This window comes from Anas platyrhynchos, chromosome 27 (assembly GCF_047663525.1).
Source record: "Anas platyrhynchos isolate ZD024472 breed Pekin duck chromosome 27, IASCAAS_PekinDuck_T2T, whole genome shotgun sequence".
In the NCBI taxonomy this organism is placed as follows: Eukaryota; Metazoa; Chordata; class Aves; order Anseriformes; family Anatidae; genus Anas; species Anas platyrhynchos.
In genome coordinates, this window is record NC_092613.1 from 3,412,444 (window position 1) to 3,432,387 (window position 19,944).

General features: G+C 72.7%; 4 protein-coding genes across 5 annotated transcripts; 1 reads left to right on the forward strand and 3 right to left on the reverse strand.

Annotated features, from left to right (window-relative positions):
- Positions 1-551: 551 nt before the first annotated feature.
- On the reverse strand, positions 552-3,138 carry GPR61 (G protein-coupled receptor 61). The gene is made up of 2 exons (XM_038168261.2): positions 2,889-3,138; positions 552-2,200 (listed from the first exon to the last, which is right to left on the reverse strand). Exon 2 carries the CDS (start codon positions 1,955-1,957, stop codon positions 614-616), a length of 1,344 nt encoding a protein of 447 aa, XP_038024189.1. The 5' UTR covers positions 1,958-2,200; positions 2,889-3,138; the 3' UTR covers positions 552-613.
- A 2,631-nt stretch (positions 3,139-5,769) lies between these two features.
- Positions 5,770-8,447, forward strand: AMIGO1 (adhesion molecule with Ig like domain 1). The gene has a single exon (XM_027443612.3). It carries the CDS (start codon positions 6,321-6,323, stop codon positions 7,776-7,778), a length of 1,458 nt encoding a protein of 485 aa, XP_027299413.2. The 5' UTR covers positions 5,770-6,320; the 3' UTR covers positions 7,779-8,447.
- A 484-nt stretch (positions 8,448-8,931) lies between these two features.
- ATXN7L2 (ataxin 7 like 2) lies at positions 8,932-15,422 on the reverse strand. Of its 2 annotated transcripts, none has more exons than XM_038168367.2 (11): positions 15,216-15,422; positions 13,625-13,696; positions 13,437-13,541; positions 13,190-13,358; positions 12,819-13,117; positions 12,147-12,229; positions 11,819-12,060; positions 11,564-11,735; positions 11,350-11,471; positions 9,964-10,807; positions 8,932-9,249 (listed from the first exon to the last, which is right to left on the reverse strand). In XM_038168367.2, exons 1-11 carry the CDS (start codon positions 15,340-15,342, stop codon positions 9,235-9,237), a joined length of 2,250 nt encoding a protein of 749 aa, XP_038024295.1. In that variant the 5' UTR covers positions 15,343-15,422; the 3' UTR covers positions 8,932-9,234. The 2 variants fall into 2 exon arrangements, with proteins under 2 accessions (XP_038024295.1, XP_027299412.2); XM_027443611.3 differs by having other exon boundaries at positions 13,625-13,693; positions 15,216-15,420.
- A 631-nt stretch (positions 15,423-16,053) lies between these two features.
- SYPL2 (synaptophysin like 2) lies at positions 16,054-19,938 on the reverse strand. The gene is made up of 6 exons (XM_027443613.3): positions 19,714-19,938; positions 19,497-19,568; positions 18,077-18,201; positions 17,236-17,437; positions 16,956-17,147; positions 16,054-16,458 (listed from the first exon to the last, which is right to left on the reverse strand). Exons 1-6 carry the CDS (start codon positions 19,762-19,764, stop codon positions 16,330-16,332), a joined length of 771 nt encoding a protein of 256 aa, XP_027299414.2. The 5' UTR covers positions 19,765-19,938; the 3' UTR covers positions 16,054-16,329.
- Between the last annotated feature and the right edge of the window lie 6 nt (positions 19,939-19,944).

Sequence of the window (19,944 nt, forward strand, 5' to 3'; positions counted from 1 at the left end):
GGAGCTGGGAGGAGCGCGCCGCTTCCGGCCCGGGGCCGCGGGGCACGACGGGAAGCGAGGGGCACGCGCTGCGCTTCCGCCCCCCGGGGGCAGCGGGGCACGACGGGAGTTGTAGTCCCGAGGCCGAGAGGGGCCTGGCAGCCCCCCTACGCCCCCCACACACCCCCCCCAACCCGGTCAGGCGCTGGGGGCCCGGCCCCGAGCTCCCCGGGGCACGGGGAGGAGGCCGAGGACGGGGCACGGGGCAGCAGGGCCGGGATTCCCCCCCGCTGCTCCCCGAGGTCCCCCCTGGGACCCCCCCGGGACCCCCCTGGGACCCCCCTGGGACCCCCTTGGGACCCCCCCGGGACCCTAGAGCCGGGGCTGGGCTGGAGCACGGGGCCCCCCTGGGACCTGCCTGCGGGGCCGCGACCCCCCCTCAGCCCAGGGAGCCCGGAGGCCTCGCGCACCCCAGGGTGGGGGCACGGGGCACGAGGAGGGAGCACCCCCGGGAGGTCCCCAAACCCCCCGAGTGCTGTGAGACCCCAAAGCACGCAGAGCAGAGCAGAGCAGAGCGGAGCGGGGCAGCCGTCCCCGTGCAGCCGTGTTTGAGCCGAACGCGACCGCGGGGACGCTACAGCCCCGGGGGGACGGGGACGGGGGCGGCCGCGTGGGTCCCGTCAGCACCGCGCCGCTCCGGCCCCTCGGCCCCGTCCTCGCCGACCTGTCCCGGGATGCGGAAGTCAACGGGGGGCTGGTCCCGCTTGGGGCTGGGGGTGTCGAGGCGGGGCCGGGGCTCGGCGGGGCAGCCGGTGCCCTGCAGGAACTGCAGGAAGTTCTCCTCGATGGAGCCCTCGCGGCTGGGCAGCCGCAGGTCCTCCTCGGGCGGCTGCTTGAAGAAGCAGGTGAGGAGCCGGCCCAGCTCGCCGCGGATCTGCCGGTTGAGGCACCCGTAGAAGAAGGGGTTGGAGGTAAAGCAGAAGTAGCCGAGCCAGGTGACCACGGTCTCGGCCGCTGGCCCCGCCAAGGGCTGGGCGCTCAGGGCCGTGTAGAGGTGAAAGGAGAAGTAGGGCAGCCAGCAGAAGAGGAACTGGCCCCCCACGGCCAGCAGGATGGCGGCTGCTTTGCCCCCCCCGAACGTCCTCTGCGGGGTGGTGCGGGGGGCCCCCGAGGTGGTCACCATGGTGGAGCGGCTGCTGAGCGACTCGGAGCGCCGCCGCGGCGTCTCCATCCAGGTGGGCAGGGGACCGTGGTGCATGGCTGCCACCCGCGCCACCTTGAACATGCTGCAGTAGACCACCACGATGATGAGGAGGGGCAGGAGGAAGTAGAAGGCTGCGAAGAAGACCACGAAGAACTTGCAGTAGGGGCCGCGGCTCCATTGCAAGGAGCAGCCGCGGCCGGCGGGCGCCGGCGGGCGGTCGGGGGACAGCCAGCCCAGCACGGGCACGAGGGAGGTGGCCACGGCTTTGAGCCAGACGCCGACCAGCACGCAGGCCACCAGCCCCACCGTCATCCGCACCTCGTAGCGCATGGGGTGCACCACGTAGTAGTAGCGCTCCACGTTGATGGTGGAGATGGAGAGGATGCACATGCTGATGAAGCAGACGCTGAGGAACAGGTAGACGCGGCACATGGCCTCGCCGAAAACCGGGCTGTCAAAGATGGACGAGCCGGAGAGCATCTCCAGCGGCATGAGGGTGAGGGCGGCCAGGAAGTCCACCAGGCAGAGGTGGAAGACGAAGACGAACTTGCGCAGCGCCGGCGTCTTCACGATGACGGTCATGACGGCGGCGTTGCCCACGATGGCCGTCAGGTCGATGAGCAGCATGAAGAAGAGCCCCACCGACTTGGAGGCCACGTCCTTGGGCTTGCCGTCGGCCGTGCTGTTGGGGGGCATGGGGCCCGGGGAGGGCTGCAGCGCCCGCGCCGCCCTAGAGCCGTTCCAGGCCCAGGGGGCGGGCAGGGAGGGCTCCATGCTGTGCCGCTGCGCTCACCGGCCCATCGCCCATCCTCGGGGCCTCCGGCGCAGGGCCGCGGGGCATCGCTGGGTGCTCACATCTCTGCCACCCTACGCCCGACACCGGCTCCGGGCCATCTCCCGGCCCCGCTGTGCTGGTGCGGGATGGGTTCTGCCGAGCCCGCGGCACTCAGTGCACCCAGGGGTGCCCCCCGGCCCCGCTCATCTCCCCGCTCCTCTCCGCCGGGCAGAGCCGCGTGCCTGCGGGGAAGGGGAAGGCGTCAGCGGCGTGGCACGGCGGGGGTGCTGGGAGCAAACTGGGGCCCGCGAGCCCCCAGGTGGGTGTCCCAGCTCCGCTGTGACTCCCAAGTGCAGCCCCCCACACCCTGGGCACTGCTGCGTTCCCCCACATCACGACCCCCCCGCCAAACCCCTTTTCCAAGGAAAACCCTTGCTCCCCTGAAAAATGAGCGATTCTGGGGCTAAACCCCCCCAAAGTCCCCTGCTTCATCCCCAAACACCCACCTGCATCCTTTGCCCAGAGCCTGGGCACCGTGCGTGGCTGTGCCGGGACCGGCTCGGGGACACCAGGTCCTGGGCGCCCGGGTCCCCCCCTCACCTGGGGGGGCCGCGTGTGCCCCCACACCCCCTGCCCGTCCCAGAGGGGAGCCCCCCCACACACACACACCAAACACAGCCCGGAGAGAGTGGGGACCGGGGCGGGGGCCCTCCGGGAACCCCCCCCCCGCCCCTCCCCACCCATGGGTGCTCCCCCGGTGCAGGGTGTGGGGGGGTCCCCGAGACCAGCCGGTGCCCCCCGGTGATGGAACGGGGGTGCAGGGGGTGCCCCCACCCCCGCCTGACCGCCCCCCCCCCCCCCACCGCCCCCAGCCCTGCCTCCCCGACCCCCCCCCCCCCGGCATCGCTCCGCCGCGGCCCCGGCACCTACCCCGGGGGGGGCTCCACGGGCCCCCGGCCGGAGCCGGGCGGGGATGCTCGGGGCCGGGGCCGGTGCTGGAGCCGCTGCGGCGAGGGATGCTCCCGCACCAACCGGGCTGCTGGGTCCTAAACGCCTCCCGCCCGCGCCGCCGCTCCCCGGGACCACCGGGCCCCGGGCAGGGACACGGGGGGGGACCCGGCCCCGCCGAGCCCCCCTCATCTGCGGGGTCTCGAGGGGGGGGTCGCGGCTCTGCCCAACGCCCCCAGGGGATGGGGTTTGGGGGTGGGGGGGGGAAGCGGCCCCGAGCATCGGCCGTGCCTCAGTTTCCCCAGCCCCCCCCCGAGGCTGGGGGGTCCTCGTGGGGGCGGGGGGGGCGCTGTTGGCCCGGAGGGTCCGTTCTGAGGGTGGGGGGTCGCTGAGGGGGTGGGGGCGTGTAGTGAGGGTGGGGGGGTCTCTGTGAGGTGGGGGGGTCTCTGTGGCACCGGGGTGGTCCCAGTGGGGGTGTGGGGGGGCAGTGCCCAAGGCTGGGTGCTGGGGAGGGCTCTGGAGGCACTGGGGGAACTGGGAGACCGAAGCCCCTGGGGGCACGGGGGGAGACAAAGGGGCAGGCGTGGGGTGAGGGGGTGCAGGGGGCACCTGGGGGGGATCTGGGCCCATGGGGCAGCTTTGCAAGGGGGGGGCACAGAGTGGGGATGGGGACGGGTGCAGGGGCACAGGGCCAGCAGGGTGAGGGACCTGGGGGGGTTGCAGGGCACCTGTTTCTGCCCCCCCCCCTCCCAGCACCCCATCACCTCCTCCCAGTTCAGCAATGAAGCCACTGGGATGGGGGTGGGGGGGTGCCCCCGCCGCGTGCTGTGCCTCAGTTTCCCCAGGTGCCCAGCCCGCAGTTTGCAACGTGGGGGAGTCCCCACCACCCCCCGGGGGCCGGCACCCCCCTGAAGGCCTCCGCAGGCCGGGAGCTTCCCCCGGCAGTGCCCTGGGCCCCGTCCCCCCCCCGGGACGTGCGGGTGGGTGGGCGTCGCGTGGGGCCGCGTGGCGTGGCGGCCGTGCCGGGGGCAGGCGGCGAGCGGGCACCGTGTCCCTGCCGCAGGCCCGGCGGTCACGTGCGCATTGCTAGGCTACGGGCACCCGAAATAAACCTGGCCGCACCGGATTAGGAACGCAGGACCTCGTGTGAACCGGCACCACCGGCACCGGCACCGGCACCGGGCTGCCCACATAACCCAGCGGCACCCCGGTGGTGCTTTGGTGCGGGCGGGGGTTCGGCCGTGCTGCTCCCCCCCCATCCCCCAGCACCCCAGCATTTTGGGCATGTGGAGGAGCAGGGCCAGGCCCAGCACCCCGAAACCATCCCGGAGCTGGGAAGGCACCGGGAGCATCCCCCCCAGCAGGGTGCCCGCAGCGGGGCCATGCAGCCCCCCCACAAATGGGTGCTTCAAGGGGAGGGGGGGGGAGACCCCAGGCCCACCCTTGACCATGCTGTGGCAGGGAAACTGAGGCACGGGGGGGCAGGAGGTGAGGCTGCCGCGGGGGGGCTCAGTGCAGGGCGGGGGCCGGGCTGGCAGTGGGCACAGGGCAGGGATTAGCATCTGGATTATGGCAGAGAAATTGAGGACGATCAAAGGACAAAAATCCCGGTCCAGCAGCAGGGGACAGTGGCAGGGGGGGGGCAGGGGGGGCAGCATTGGTGTCACCCGGCTCGGGGCGTGCGCACGGGTGCAGAAACCCCAAGTGGGGCAGGGAGTGGGCAGTGGGGGCGGGGGGGGGACAGGGTGAGGGGCAGCCCAGGGACACCCCGCTGTGCCTCGCAGGAGCTCCCCTTTAATTACTCCCCCCCCCGCCCCCCCCCTGCAAATAAAAAGCTGCATCATCACGGCGCTGTTTGTTCCAGCTCCTTTCCCTCTAATTTTGGACCCAAAAAAACGGCACAAATGTTTGCATCTAAAAATACGCCCGGGAGGCAGAGAAACAACTGTGCACATCGGGGAGGGGGGGGAAAGGGGGGAAAGGGGGAAAGGGGGAAAGGGGGAAAGGGGAGAAAAGGGGTCACCCTCTGCCTGGCCGGGGGCAGCAGCCCCAAGGGTGCCCCTCAGGGGGGACCCAGGGCAGGGGGTCCCCAACTCATCCTGAGGGTGGCAAGTGGCCTGCTGAAGGCCAGTGCTGCTGGGATGGGGGCGGGACTGGGGAAACTGGGGTGGGACTGGGGGGTCTGGGGCAGCACTGGGGGTACGGGCTGGTACCGTGGGGGTCGGGCTGGTACCAAGGGATGCGGGCCAGGGCCTTGGGGTCTGTGCTGGTGCTGGTGGGACCAGGGATAGGGATGAGATGGGATGGGATGGAATGGGGATGGGGCGGGGATGGGAATGGGATGGGGTGGGACCAGGGATAGGGATGGGGATGGGATTGGGATGGAATGGGATGGGATGGGGTGGGGATAGGGATGGGGATAGGGATGGGGATGGAATGGGGATGGGGCGGGGATGGGAATGGGATGGGGTGGGGATAGGGATGGGGATAGGGATGGGGATGGAATGGGGATGGGATGGGATGGGATGGGATGGGATGGGATGGGATGGTGTAGGGATGGGGTGGGGATATGGGATGGGGATATGGGATGGGGATGGGGTGGGGATGGGGCTAGCATGGGGATGGGATGCAGATAGGATGGGATGGGCCCAGGGATGGGATGGGGCTGGCATAGGGTCAGGGTCAGGGTCAGGGTCAGGGTCTGATGGGTGCTGCTGGGGCCGGGGTCGGGGCCGGGGCCGGGGCTGGGGGCGGGGCGCGGCCCACGAGGGGTTAAGCGGGCGGCGCTGCCATTGGCCGCGTGCGGCGCGGCGGCAGCCAATCAGGAGCCGCCGTGCGCGGGGGCCGCCGCGCCGGGGCCGCCCCCAGGCTCTGTCCCGGGGCGGGCGCTGCAGCCCCGCGGGGCCCGGCTCGGCCCGGCCCGGTTCGGCCCCGTTCGGCCCCGTTCGTTTCGGCGCGGCCCGGTTCTGCTCGGCCCGGTTCCGCTCGGTTTCCTCGCCTCAGCCCCGTTCGGCCCGGCCCGGCCCGGTTCGCGTCGTCGTGCCTCGGCCCGGCCTCCCCCGCTGCCCTCCTCGGCACCGGCCCGGCCCCGGGCCCCGGTAACGCCCGGTGGGGAGGGGGTGGGTGAGGGGGGGGTGGGGGGGGAGCCGGGCATCCTCCCGCCCGCCGCGGGGGGAGCGGGGCCGCGGCGCGGGGCTGAGGCGGGGGGGGCGCGGGGGGCACCGGGAGCGGCGCGGAAGGGCCCGGTCGGTGGGGGGGGGGTGGGGGGGAGGCAGCGGGAGCGCGGAGCCGCCCGGTGGCAGCGGGGCCTGGCACCTGCCGGGACACCGGGTGGCCGCAGCCACCCCGCGCCGTGACCCCGGGCCGCACGAGCCCCCGCGGCCCCGTCCCCAGCCCCGCGGCGGGGCCGGGGCCATGGCGGGGCCGGGGGCGCTGCTGGCGGTGCTGGCGCTGGCGGCGGGGGCGGCGGGCGGGAGCTGCCCCCAGCGCTGCGTCTGCGCCTCCAACATCCTGAGCTGCTCGCAGGCGGTGCTGAGCTCCGTGCCCGCGCCGCTGCCCCGCTTCACCGCCGTGCTGGACCTGAGCCACAACAACCTGAGCCGGCTGCGCGCCGACTGGGCGCCGGGGCGGCTGGCGCACCTGCACGCCCTGCTGCTGTCCCACAACGGGCTGGCCTTCGTGTCCACCGAGGCCTTCGCGCACGTCCCGCACCTGCGGCACCTCGACCTGTCCTCCAACCGCCTGCGGGCGCTGGAGGAGAACCTCTTCAGCGACCTGGCCGAGCTGGAGGTGCTGCTGCTCTACAACAACGAGATCGCCGCCGTCGACCGCACCGCCTTTGACAACCTGGGCCGGCTGCGCAAGCTCTACCTGGGCCAGAACCACATCGCCCGCTTCCCGCTGGAGCTGCTGCGCGAGGGCAGCCGCCTGCCGCAGCTGGCGCTGCTCGACCTCTCGGCCAACCGCCTGCGCAGCCTCCCCGTGGCCGAGCTGCAGGCGCTGCCGGCCTGGCTGCGCGACCGCCTCTACCTGCACGGCAACCCGCTGGCCTGCGACTGCCCGCTCTTCCAGCTGGTGGCCCGGGGCTGGCGCCGCCGCCTCAGCGCCGTGCTGGACTTCCAGGAGGAGCTGCGGTGCCTGCCGCAGGACTCGGGGGTGCCCGTCAGCATCCTGGCGCTGGCCGGCCGCGAGCTGCTCAACTGCAGCGAGGCACGCGAGGCCGTGCTGGAGGCGCACCTGGGTGACACGGTCACGCTGGGCTGCGACAGCCGGCTGCGGGCGGCGCACAGCCGGCACTGGGTGACGCCGGGCGGCGAGCGGGTGCCGGAGGAGGCCGGCAACGGCAGCGCGGCCGTGCTGGCCAACGGCAGCCTGCAGCTGCGGGCGCTGCGCCCCGAGGACGCCGGCACCTACGCCTGCCGGGTGGCCGGCCCCGCGCTCAACGAGACGCTCTACGTGGAGCTGCTGGTGCACAACTTCACGCTGCACGGCCCCCACGACGGCCTCAACACCGCCTACACCACGCTGGTGGGCTGCATCCTGAGCGTGGTGCTGGTGCTCATCTACCTGTACCTCACCCCCTGCCGCTGCTGCTGCCGCGGCGCCGACAAGACGCCGGCCCCCCGTGACGACAGCCTCAACTCCTCCGTGCTCAGCGCCACCCCCAACCACGCCGCCGGGGAGCCCCCCCAGCCCCGCAGCACCGCCGGGCCCCGCGCCCCCCCGGGGGGGCAGAACGGCAGGTTCAAAGCGGGGGGCACCCCCCCGGCCGTGGCGGTGGCGGGAGCACGGGAGGGCCCCCGAGCGCAGAGGAAGCTGTCGGACCCGGACTCGGTCAGCTCGGTGTTCTCGGACACCCCCATCGTGGTGTAGGGGGGACACCCCGGTGTGCCCCCGCCCCCCCTCAGCACCCTTCCCCTGGTCCGTGCTGGATGGGGTGCAGGAAGGACAGCCGGCCCGCCCCCCCCGCTGCGTGCATCGCAGCCCTGGGCTCCACAGAGGTCGCCTCCGCCACGCCGAACACAAGGGACACGGGGACTCTGGCGGGGATGGCGCGACCTGGAGCCCCCCCGGGGGTCCGCGCACTGCAGGACCCCCACTGACGGCACCCAAGGACACGGAGCCACCTCTGCCCCCCCGCTGCACGGGCACCCCAGGGCCAGCAGCCAGGTCCCGGCCCCCCCTCCCCACGGCGCTGCCCCCCCGCATGTTTATCGCGACGCATGACCCCCCCGGGAAGCATGTCCCCAAGGCCACAGCTGCCACCCAGAGACCACCGGGGGGCCTCGGGGCACGGCCACCCTCGCCCCCCCCCCCACCCCCCACCCCCCGTTCAGTGCAGAGCCAGGAGCAGACCCCACTCGGCGCCCCCCTCGGGGTCCCGTCCCGGGGTGGTGACGCCGCCGCCCCACGCGTGGGGGGGTCCCGTGGCCGGGGACCCCCCCAGCCCCTGCCTGCCCCCCCAGCCCCCCCCCCACGCCCCCTGTGCTGTCCCCTGGCCGCGCTGCTGCATCGGTGACAATAAACGTGAGCTCCCCGCCCGCTGCTGCTGCCACGCGCCGAGACCGTGACCCCCTCAGGGCCCCCCCAGCACCCCAGGGACCCCCGGGCGGGACGGGGCCAAGCCGCGGGGGGGTCGGTGGGAGGGGCCTGGCAGGAGGGGGGGGGTCTTACCTGATGGGGGCGGGGCTTGGGGCGGGGTCTGCCCATCCGCAGGAGGCTGCGGCGCGGGGACAGCGACACCGCGGGGCTCCGGAGGACGCCCCCGCGCCCCCCCCCTCGTCCCCTGCGGTAACCGGGGCCCCCCCGCCCCGTCCCCGCTCGGCTCCCGGGGGCGCCGCCTTCCCCCTTCCCCCGCCGTCCTGGGGGGCCACGTCCCCCCCAGCAGCCACCCCTGGCACCGCGGGGACCTCAGGGGGACCCCCCCACCGGGACCCCCGGGCCCGGCCCCAGGCACCCTGTGCAATACGGATTTTCTTTTTTCCTTTTTTTTTTTTTTTAAAAAAAAAAAAGAATCAACCAAAAAAAACAGCAATAGGAATTCTTATAAATATCCGCAGCCGGCGGTGGCCCCGTGGAGGCCCCGTGGCCGCTCCTGCACCGGGACCCCCGGCCGCGGCCACCTCCTCTCCCCGGGGGTTGGGTTAGCAGCAACGGAACAGGAACAAAGAGTCTTGAGGTATTTTTCTGGAGGTTTTTTTTTTTCATCTTCTTCTTCTCCTCTTGTGTTTTTCTCCCCTCGGCAGCTTTTCGGTGCTTCCTGGCGGCAGCGCGGGGCTCCATGGCGCACAGCAGCCCCGGGCGGTGATGGAAGCCCCCGGCCCCTCCGTTAATGGGCTTTGGACTGCGGGGAGGGAGAGGCGTCGGTCAGCCACGGGGTGACCCCTGTCCCATGGTGTCCCCCACCCAGGGACAGGGCATCCCTGTGGTGTCCCCAGTACAGGGTTAGTGTATCCCCACGGCAAACCCATCCCAGGGTTAGGATGTCCCCAGAGGGTCCCCATGCCGGCCACCCCCTGAGGGCAGCCCCACAGCACCAGGATAACCCATTAGGACCACGGTGTCCTCCATGGAGTCCCCTACCTGGTGCCAGCACCCCCAGTCTGGGACATGGGTGTCCCCTAGGGGTGTCCATGGCATCCCCAGCCTGGGGCCAGGGTATCCCCAGAGTCCCTGTGGCATCCCCAACGTGGGACACGGATGTCCCCAGAGGTGTCCCACACATCGGGATGATGGCATCAGCACGGTATCTCCCCTGCCATCCCCCACCATACCACATTGTCCCATGGTGTCCCCCAACCAGGACCAGGGTGTCCCTCATGGAAGGGACACACACAAGTGGCCCTGAGCCCCAGGAGGAGGTAGGTGCCATCCCATCCCCCATATGTGCCGGCGGCCCTGTGGGGTCCCCCCATTTCCCTGCCCCGTGCGACCCAGCTGATGCTGCTCGGCTCTCCTGTGGCCCTTAATATGCCTGGGGGCACCCCAAAAACCCACTCGCGCCCTCCAGATCGGAGTGGGGACCCCTCCAGCGCCCCCACCACCTCCTTAGCCCTACCTTCAGGGCGCTCCGCTTCTCCTCAAAGCCCAGGGGGGTCCCCGGCTTCTTCCTGCGGACGGAGCAGCCCGGGTCAGGGGGCGCCGGGCCGGGGGCGGGTGGGGGAGCTGGCGGGGGGGCGGCGTGCTTGGGCTTCCCGGGCCGGCAGTACGTGGCCGTGTTCTTGCGCTTCTTGGCCTCGTCCTCCGAGATGCAGCGGGGGGGTGGGGGGAGCACCCCGGCCCCATGCAGCGGCGAGCCCTGGGGCTCCGGCGTGGTGCTGGGGGGGACGCGGCAGTCCGGGGGGGGGCCCCGCTTCAGCCGGCCGCCGGTGCACACCGAGCCATTGAGGGCAGCGGTGGCAGGCGATGACACCGGGGTGGCTTTCGTCTTGCCGGGGGGGTGCGAGACCTGGCAGCCGGGACTTTTGCTTTTCGCCCCGTCCCCGGGGCAGGTCCGTTTGTAGGGGGGGCTGGCGGCGGCGCCCAGGGGCTGCTTGCGTTTGCGGGCGACGGCGTCCGGCTCCGTGCTGCCCGCCGCCTCCTTGGCCCGGGAGGATTTGCTGGCCTTGGTGGAAGGCAACTTGCTGAAGGAGGGCGAGGGGATGTTGGCTGGCAGCGGGGAGGTGATGGACTGGCTGCCGCCCCCCCCGCACTCCGGCTGGCTGCAGGCGGCCGCTGCGTGCGGGGACCCCACCGTGTAGTTGATGCTGGCGGAGCCCCGGCTGTCCCGGGGGCCGGCAGGGACTGGGGGTGTCCGTGTGTGGGGCGGGGGGGCCGGGGCGGCGGGGCCGCAGGGGGAGGCGGCGGGGCTGGGGGGCGCCGGGGCGGTGTGGAGCTGGGGCTCGGCAGCCGGGGGGATCTTCCTGTGGGGTGGGACAGGAGATGGTGAGAGGGACTCCCAAATTGCTGCTCCCTGCCCAGATGGGACCCCCAGCTCCCCACCCCTCTCAGGGAGCTGCAGAGAGCAATGAGCTCTGCCCTGAGCCTCCCCTTCCCCAGCCCAAACACCCCCAGGTCCTTTTCCTCTGCACAGCTTTCCAGCCACCCTGCCCCAAGCCCATAGCACTGAGTGGGGTTGTTGTGGCCAAGGTGCAGGACCCGGCACCGAGCCGTGTTGAACCTCGTCCCCATTGACCCAACCTGTCCTGCTCCCCCTGCGGGGCCTTCCTGCCCTCCAGCAGATCGACTCTTCCCCCCAGCTTGGTGCCAGCTGCAAACCTACTGAGGGTGCGCTCAATTCCCTCATCCAAGTCATCAATACAGCTATAAGAGGATGGGCCCCAACACAGCAACCCCGCAGAGACCTCGCCCTGCAGCTTTGGCCCCACTCGGTGCCCTGGGCACCCCTGGGTCCCTCCCAAAGCGCCACGCTGGCCGGCAGGATGCCCCCCGGCTCCCCCCTCACCTCCACATGTGCGAGCTGAGGTGCCGCTCCAGCATGGAGCCCAGCGCCGAGCAGAAGCGGTCCAGGCGCCGGTTGAAGACGTAGCAGCCCGGGCTGACCAAGCGGCTCCCAAAGGTGCAGAACTGGGGAGGGGGAGGGCACAGGGTGGGGGGCGTCAGGGTGGGCACCCCAAAGCCCACCCACAGCAGTGCGAGGAGGCACCCCCCAAACTCACCGCTTGTGGCCGCGGCGGGCGTGCCGCGTAATGGCAGTCGGGGCGGTGGGCGTCCTCGGCCCCCTCCTCCTCGCTCTCCTCGCTGGACCCCCGGCTGCCCCCCTTGGGCAGGGGCAAGGGGAACAGCCCCGCGTCCCCCTCCTCGGGGTCGCTGTCGGAGGAAAGCCTGGCCCTGCACCGGAGAGGGGCGGTGAGAGCCGCAGCCACCGGGCACGGCCGGGGCTGGTGCCGGTGGTGGGGACGGCGGGCGCTCACCTGGGGGGTGGGCAGTGGGAGTGGGGGGGCCTGGCACGGCAGGGGGACGCGCTGGGTGGGACGGCGGGGGGCTGCGGCAGCGCGGGGGCAGCCGGGGCCGGGCGCTCGGGGAGCGGCTCCTTCCTCACCGGGCTCTTCTCCTTCGGGGACTCCCGGCGGGAGCTGGCCTTCAGCTCGGCCACCAGCACGTCGAAGTCCTTGGCGCGGCCCTGCACCTCACGGCGCTGGTGCACGGAGTGGATCTGCGGGACAGGGGGGGGTCACACGAGGTGGGGGACACCCTCTGGGAGGCACCGCGTCCCCCCGCCCAGGGCAGCCGAGGCGCTACCTTGCAGGTCAGCAGGCGGGTGCAGATCTTCTTGGTGTCGGGGTTCAGCACGCCGCACTGCTTGTTCAGGTCGCACTCCTTCCCTGCGGGCAGAGCGAGGCAGTGGGATGCCGGGGGGGCTGAGGGGGGCGCGGGGCTAAGCCACGCACGACGACCGGGCTGCCGCCGCCTCTGCCAGCCCCGGTGGAGGCTCCCGCGCTGCCTGAGCCCCCCGGTGAGATCAGCACCGGGCTCCCCGCCGGAGCCGGGCGAGACCCCCCCGGCCCCCGGCCTGCGCCTAGGTTGTGCCGTGGCATCGCTCACTGTAGCCTGAGAGTGCCCGCGAGCGCCGCAGCATCTGTCCATGTCCCGCTCGCGGGGCTCAGCCCTGGCTCGCGCTCTTGCTCACGGCGCAGGGCTCGCGGCTCCCGCGCCGCACGCAGCTCTTCCGGGCACCCCCGCGGCGGGGGGCCCCAGACCTGCCGGGTGAACGGGGGGGCCGCCGTCAGGGGCCGCCGCGGCTCCTCCGCGGGCGGGCGGAGGGACGGAGCCGCCGAGGTTACCTACCCCGCCGCTGCGCCGAACCCAGCCGCCGAGCAGCCGGACCCGGCCTGGGAGCCCGCGCCACGGCCCGCAGCTACGCGGCCCCCACCGGCACCCCCCGCCCGCGGCCGGCGGGGAAGCGGGACTCACGCGCCGGCTTCTTGTGGGACCTGGGGGGCGGCTTGCAGGCGCCCGGCTCCTTCTCCCCCGGGGCGGGCACGCTCTCTGGCTTGTGCACGGGGCCGGCGGCGGGCAGCGCCGAGTCCCCCCCGACCCCAGCCGGCACCGGGGGCTCTTTCTGCGGCGCTGTCGGGGAGGGTCTCCCCGGGGGGTCTTTGGAGCTGGAGGAAGGCTGCGCGGGCAGGGCTTTGGGGGGCACTTTGATCCCATGCCCGTCCGGCTTGGGGAGGCTGGGGATCTTCTCCAGGTTCACCACAGGCATGAACAAGCTGGGAAGAGAAGGGGCCGGTGAGAGGCGCCCGGCGGCACCGGGGGGGCCGTGCCGCGGCCCGGCTGCTCACCAGAGGTTGTCCTTCTGCGCCTTGTCGGGCAGCGGCTGGGTCCGGCCACGGGCGCCCGGCGGCTTCTCCCGCAGCGCCTTGGCCACCGGCTGCCCGTTGACGGCGTGGCACTTGGGGGTGCCGGCGGCAGCACGGGCGTACAGCTTGCTGAGCGGGCCGTGGCGCCGTTCTGCCAGGGAAAGGCCCACCGTCAGCCCGCTGCAGGGGGCTGTGGCCCCTCGCCCACCCTCCCCGTGCCCCCACTTACCGCAGTGCTTCTGGAAGGCCTGGGGCTTCACCACCTGGCTGCAGTGGTTGCAGACCACCAGGTAAAACTCGTCGTGCGCCGGGCAGTGGCCGAAGATGGACATGTCTGCGGGGCAGAGGCTGGTCAGGGGCCTCAGGGCACGCGTGGTCCCAAAACCACGGGTTTTCTCCCCAAAGCGGGGAGCTTACCTTCCTTAATCAGCGTCATGGCGTCCAGTTTCTTGCTCCCGCTCTTGCTGCTCTCCTCCGGCTCCAACCCTGCTGGGGACCAAAACTCATCAGCGGCACACCTGGGCTGGGTCCTGCAGCAGCACCCAACGGCTGCCGGCCCCATCCGTGGAGAGAGCTCAGGACCCCAGGGTGCCGTGGGCCGGGAGCTGCTGTTGGCTCCGCCACTCATTGCCTCCGTGGGTAAAACCTGGGCTGCAGTGAGTGGGTGGCTCCTGCTGGAGAGCCATCGCTGTCACGAGCTGTGCCGGCCTCAGCGCCCGTCTGCGCCGTCCCGCAGCCAGCACCGGGCACAAAGGCGCGGGTGCTGCCCTGTCCCCAGCCCCGCAGCTGCAGCCACCGAGCCCTCACCAGCAGCACTGCCACCATGTCCCCTGGCTGGCAAACACCAGCCAGCGCTCCCAAAATGATGAAAAGAGCTAAAATTACATGCGGACGGGTCCCTCAGCTGACCTCGGGATCAGGTGATGCCGTGGGGTACCCGTGGCCCCCCATCCCCTACCCCCCTCCAGGCTCAGGGTGGCACCCGGTGGGTGCCATTCAGCTGCTCAAGGCCTGGACCCACGAGGGCTGGGGACAGGGGGTGGCAGTGACCATGGCACCACAACAGGCACCAGCAGGGAGGGGCTCCTGGGCACAAGGGGAAGGGGCAGAGACCACTGAGAGCACCCGAGACAGAGGCTGGTGCCCAAAGCCACCACGGAGGTACCCAGCTATCAGGTGCCCGGCCCTGCAGTGACCGCGGACATGGGGGCTCCTGGGGACAGCCCCCCCCCGGCTGTGACACGCTCGGTAGGTGGCCAGTGCCACCCGTGTCCCCACCAGCTGTGCCAGCAGCACGCAGCCCTGCTGGCTGCACTGGGTGGCTGTCCCAGCACTGGGACGCGCTGTGTGGTGTCCTGCATGGCCGTGCCGTACTGGGCACCCAGTGCCGTCCAGTGTCACCCAGCTGTGCTGTACTGGGCACCCAGTGCCATCCAGCCACGCTGTACTGGGCACCCAGTGTCACCCAGCTGTGTCATACTGCGCACCCAGTGCTATCCAGCCATGCTGTACTGGGCACCCAGTGTCACCCAGCTGTATCATACTGGGCACCCAGTGCCGTCTAGCCGTGCCGTACTGAGCACCCAGTGCCGTCCAGCTGTGTCATACTGGGCACCCAGCTCCGTCCAGCCGAGCCCGTGCAGTTGGAGCAGGGGAGCCGATCGGGGCAGTGCCGGTACCGGGGCTCTCGGTTCCCTGCCGGGCGCGCAGCCCTGCTCGGTGCCCGGTGCCCGCCTCCCCGTGTCCCCGCCGTTCCCGGTTCCCGCTCCGCTCCGCTCCGGGTGCCCGCTGCAGGACGCCCGCCGCCCGGTGCGGGGCGCCCGCCGCCCGGTGCCCTCCGCCCGGTGCCCGCCGCGCGGCGGCGCTAGGACCGGGGGGAGGTGGGGAGAGGGTGGGGGGGGGGGTGGGTGGGAGCGGGCGGGCGACGGGCGCGGCCCCGTCCGGCGGCGGCCCCCCCGCCCCCCCCCCAGCCCCCCGGTGCCCCCCCCGCCCCGCCGCCGCCCCTCACCCGTGTCGGCGGGCGGCCCGGCCCGCTCCACCCATGCGCTCCAGCTCTGCCCCGCGAACTCGTCCAGGCTCGGCAGCCGCCGCTCCGCCGCCGCCATCGCCGCCGCCGCGCGCCCACGCGCCGCCATCGCCACCGCCGCCGCCGCGGGAGCGCGCCCCCCCCGCCGCCGCCGCCGCCGCCGCCCCCGCCCCGCGCGCCCCCGCGCATGCGCCGCGCGCCCCCGCCCGCCCCGCGGCCCCACGGGCGGTGTAGTCCCGCCGCCGGCCCCGCCCCGGGGCTCCCGGGGGCAGCGCGGGGATGGGGGGGGGGAGCACCGGACCCCCCCCACACCTCCCTCCCCCCCCAAACCTCCCGCCGGGCCCCGGTTGCCGGCGGCGAGCCCCGTGCCGGGGGGTGCCCGCGGTCGGTGCGCGGCTCCCGGCACGGCCCCGGGCAGCGCGTCCGGGAGGGGGGGCACCGGGGCGGGCACCGGGGCTGCGAGGGGAGCCCCCGCGGGGAGCTGCGCCCCCGGGCGCGCACACAGCCCGGGAGGGACCCGCTTAAGGACGGCCCCATAGGGACCCGGCCCCATGCACAGCCGGGCCCCCGGGGCGTGAAACGCACCCGCACGGAGCGCTGGGCACAGCCCCACAGGGAGCTGCCCCCCCCCTGCTCGGGGATACCCCCCCAGAGGACCCCCCAGGCTCACGGACATCCCCCGGGAGAGCCGGGCCCCCAGGTGCCGGCCGTGCCCTCTCACCGAGCTGAGCACCCCAGCGCTCCAACCCCCCGCAGCCGTGCCACGAACACCCCCACACAGAGCCGGACACGGGGGGGCTCCACGCACCCCACACAGAGCTGGGTACCCAGGACCTTTATGCGCCCCCGCACAGGAGCGGACTCGTGGGGTGCAGAGCAGGACGCCCGGACCCCAAATACAGCCAGACAGCAGCGGTTAATGCCCCGACCCCGTGCCCCCCCACAACTGGGGGCGCACGACTCTGCAGCAGCCGCCCCCCCACACCCCCAGGGCCCGCAGCACCCCGTGTCCCCGGGCTGGTGGCCGGCGCGAGGGGTCCCCCGGGGACAAGCGTCACCCCCCCCGCGTCCCCATGCCGCTGCCACCCCGGGGCGGCTACTGCTTGTCGATGGCTCCCTGCTCGGCCGCGCTGTCGCGGGGCGCAGCCTGCACGTGCCACGCCGTCTCCTTGAACACGAACCAGCAGTTCCCGGCCCACAGCAGGAAATTGATGAAGCCGAAGAGCTGCAGGGAGAGAAGAGACCCACGGCATGGGGCACCCAGGGGTGACCCAGCCCCAGGCACCTCCTGTGTCCCCCACCGCCATGCCAGGGGCTGCGGTGCCACCGCCTGCCCCGGGGACCCGTCTGGCTGGGGGGGTCCGTGCTGTCCCCGGGGGCAGGGGGTGCAGGACGGGCCCCCCGTCCCGTGCCAGCAGCAGGCTCCGTTAGGAGCGCAGCTGCAGTGTGTGTGTGACAGCTTCCCACTGCCCTCTCCCGGCTGAGCTCAGGAATCCCACACGTGTGTGTGTGGGCACAGCTGTGCATGCGTGTGTGTGCACGTGTGCGCACGGCGTGGCTGTGTGCTTCTGCGTGAACGTGTGTGTGCAGGTTTGCAATTCGTATGCACAGGTTTGCCGTGTGTGTGCGTGTGTGGCCCAGCAAACAGATGAAGGCGTGTGCCCGCATCCACGTGTGCACACGGCTGTGTGTGTGTGCGTGGTGTGCGCACCGTGCCCTCACCACCGAGATGTTGGCCAGCCCCATGGCCGGCGTGGCGCCCGCGTTGCACACCACGTCCTGGCCCTGGCACACGCTCATGGAGGCGATGAGGCTGGAGGGGCGCGTGGCCGCCTTCACGTCACTCAGCCCCTTGCCCCACGCGGCCGCCGCCACCAGCCAGAAGAAGGCGAAGCAGACGGTGACGCAGAAATCCTGCCGGGACGAGGCACCGGGCTCAGCCCCCTCCCTGGCCAGCGCCGGCTGTGGGGCAGGATCCGGCCCCGGGGCGCAGCCACCTTACCACGAAGGGGAGCTTCTTGTTCTCGCCGTAGAGGGAATGAAAGCGCAGGTAGAGCACCAGAGCTGCCATGGCGTAGAGGAAAGAGAAGACCCCCAGGGTCACGAAAAATTCGGCGGGAGCAGAGAAGTCACCGACGAGGTGCAGGGTCCGGGGCTCAGATTCGCCCCCGCAGTCCGGCATCTCAAAGGGGATCTGGTATAACCTGGGTGTGGGGACAGCGGCGGGGTGATGCCGGTGGCCCAGGAATGGGTGGTGTGCTGGGGACAGCTCTGCTGCCCAAAATAACTGCTCTGGGGCATCCCTGAAGGATGGAGGGGAGGAGGACTGGGCATGGACCGCAGCCAGGTCTGATCCATGGCGACTGAGGGAAGGGGCTAATGCTGCAGCTTGTGGCTGGCACAGCTCCCTCCTCGCTCTCGCTGCTTAATGAAGATCCCTACGGGAACAGGGTGCGGCGCCAGCAGGAGGACGGGGCCCTCACAGAGGGATGCGCCCTGGGACCGGGGAGACCCAGCAGCTCCCATGGCCACGCCTGAGCTCCTGCGTGACACAGCAGAGGAGGCTCCTCCAGAGCAGCTTGCACTTCTAAGCCATCACCGATGGGGTGGACAAAATCCCACATCCACCCAAAATGCACCAAATCCCTGTGCTGGGCAGGGACCCTTGCTGGATGCGGCCCCTTCCTGGCCACAGTGCCACAGCCACAGAGTCACAGCCAGCACTGAGTGCTGGGGACAGGGTTTAACCCCCAGCCAGCACCCCGTGCCCCCCCAGCCACATCGAGGTCTCTGCGGGGCCATGCTATATTCACTGGGGGGGACCCCGGTCTCGCCCCCCTCACCTGAAGGGGTACCCGAACTGCACAGAAATGGCGCTCATCTCCTTGGTTTCGCCGTTGCACTTCACCGTCGCCCCGGTCTCGCCGCTGAAGGAGCCGCACGCCCCGAAAGCGAAGATGGCGAAGAGCTGAAAGAGGGGAGCAGTGGTCGGGGGGTGCACAGAACCCTGGGGACCCCCCCCGGACCCCACAGCTGGCCGGGTGTCCCCCTGGCGCTGAGTCACGGCCGCGGCGGGCAGGGCGCGCTGCCACCCCGCAGCTGTCGGCCGCGTGCGCCAGCTCCTGGGCTGCCGCCTGCACCGGGCGGGGGGCGAAACGGGGACGAAACGGGGCAGCGGGGGGGGGACAGACACCGGGAGCATCCCCACCGAGGGACCCCGTGGCCTGTCCTGCCCTGGGGGTGGCAGCGTCCCATCCCAGGAAGATGTCGGCAGCGTCGGGGAAGCCACCCGGCCAGGGGACGCTGTGGGGGCACCGGGCAGCTCCCGCCACCGCCACGGGAGTTTCCTCGCCGGGGCAGGAGTGCTCCCGGCTGCCCCACACCCCCCTGGCACGGGATATCCCCGCGCTGCCCCGCTCCAGCGGGGCCTTTGCCCCCGTTCGCTCTCCGTGGGTTTTCCACCCGCATCCCGTTTCAGGCTGCCCTTGCTGGGGGGCCTCATCCTGCCCGGCAGCCACGAAGGCGGGGGGTGCTTGGTGCCTCCCCGGGGGGACGCTCCGGAGCTGTGGGGTCAGCACTGTGGGAGAAGCCCCCTCGGGCAGCAGACACCCAAAGGTGCACGGCCTCGGCCCCGTGGGCCCCGTGGCCGGGCTGCCCCGTGCCTCAGTGTCCCCAGTGCCGGAGCCCACTGCCCACTGCGTGGCCGTGCTGCAGAAATGCCGCCCTCCCCGCAGCCCTGAAATACAATCCTGGAGCCATTCATAGCACGGCGGGGACGGGGCCATGGAATTGGCCCCCCCCATGCCCAGGGTGCCCCCTCTTGGGGCTCGCTGCCCCCCCTCTGCCCCCTTCCCTGCACGCCCGCTGCCCCCCAGACCCCATGGGAAGGAGGGGGCCCCAGCACCCCGATGGCACCGTCCCCCCCGGCGTGGCCAAGTGAAGCCACCTGCTCAAGGTCACCGGGGGGGCCGCGGGGCCCGAACCCAAGTGGCCGAGCGGCCCCGCACCCGGAGCCCCCCCAAGAAGCTCTGTTTGGGGTCCCCCCGCCCGCAGCTGCTGGGGTGGGGGAGGATCCGGGTGGGCTGGGGACTGTGGGGTCCCTGGGGGGGGGGAGGGTCCCGCAGGCTTTAGGAAAGCAACGGGGACACCCCAAATCTGGGCTTGGGGTTAGGGCCGGATGGGGGCCGCAGGGCGGCAGCACCCATGGGTGCCGGGGAAGGGGCCGGGGGGGTCCCGCTGCGCTGGGGGCGGGGGGGCACTCACCCACTCCAGCACCTTGACGAAGCCCAGGGGCTCCAGGAGGCGGCCCCAGCGCATCCCGCCCAGGACCCGGTCCTGCGGGAGGGAGAGAGCGGCGTGAGCCGGGGGGGCCCCGGGGGCTGCCCGGGGCGGGGGGGGGGGAGCCGCGCCGGGCACCGGGCACCGGGCGGCCGCGGCGGGGACGTGCCCCCGGCAGCGGGGGTCGCCCCGGGGCCCCCACCTGGAGCCGGGGCGCTTTGTCGCCGGCCGCGGGGGCTCCGGGCTCCGACATGGCCGGGCCGTCGGGGCCGTCGGGGCTGCCTCCGCCGCCCGCTGGCGCCGCGCCGCTGTCAGAGCCGCCCCGGCGCCGCCACCGGGAGCCCCAGCGCCCCCCGGGCAGGCAGCGCCGCCCCGCCCCGGCTGGCCCCCGGCCCGCCCCCGGCCCGGCCCCCGCCGACCACCGCGCCCGGGA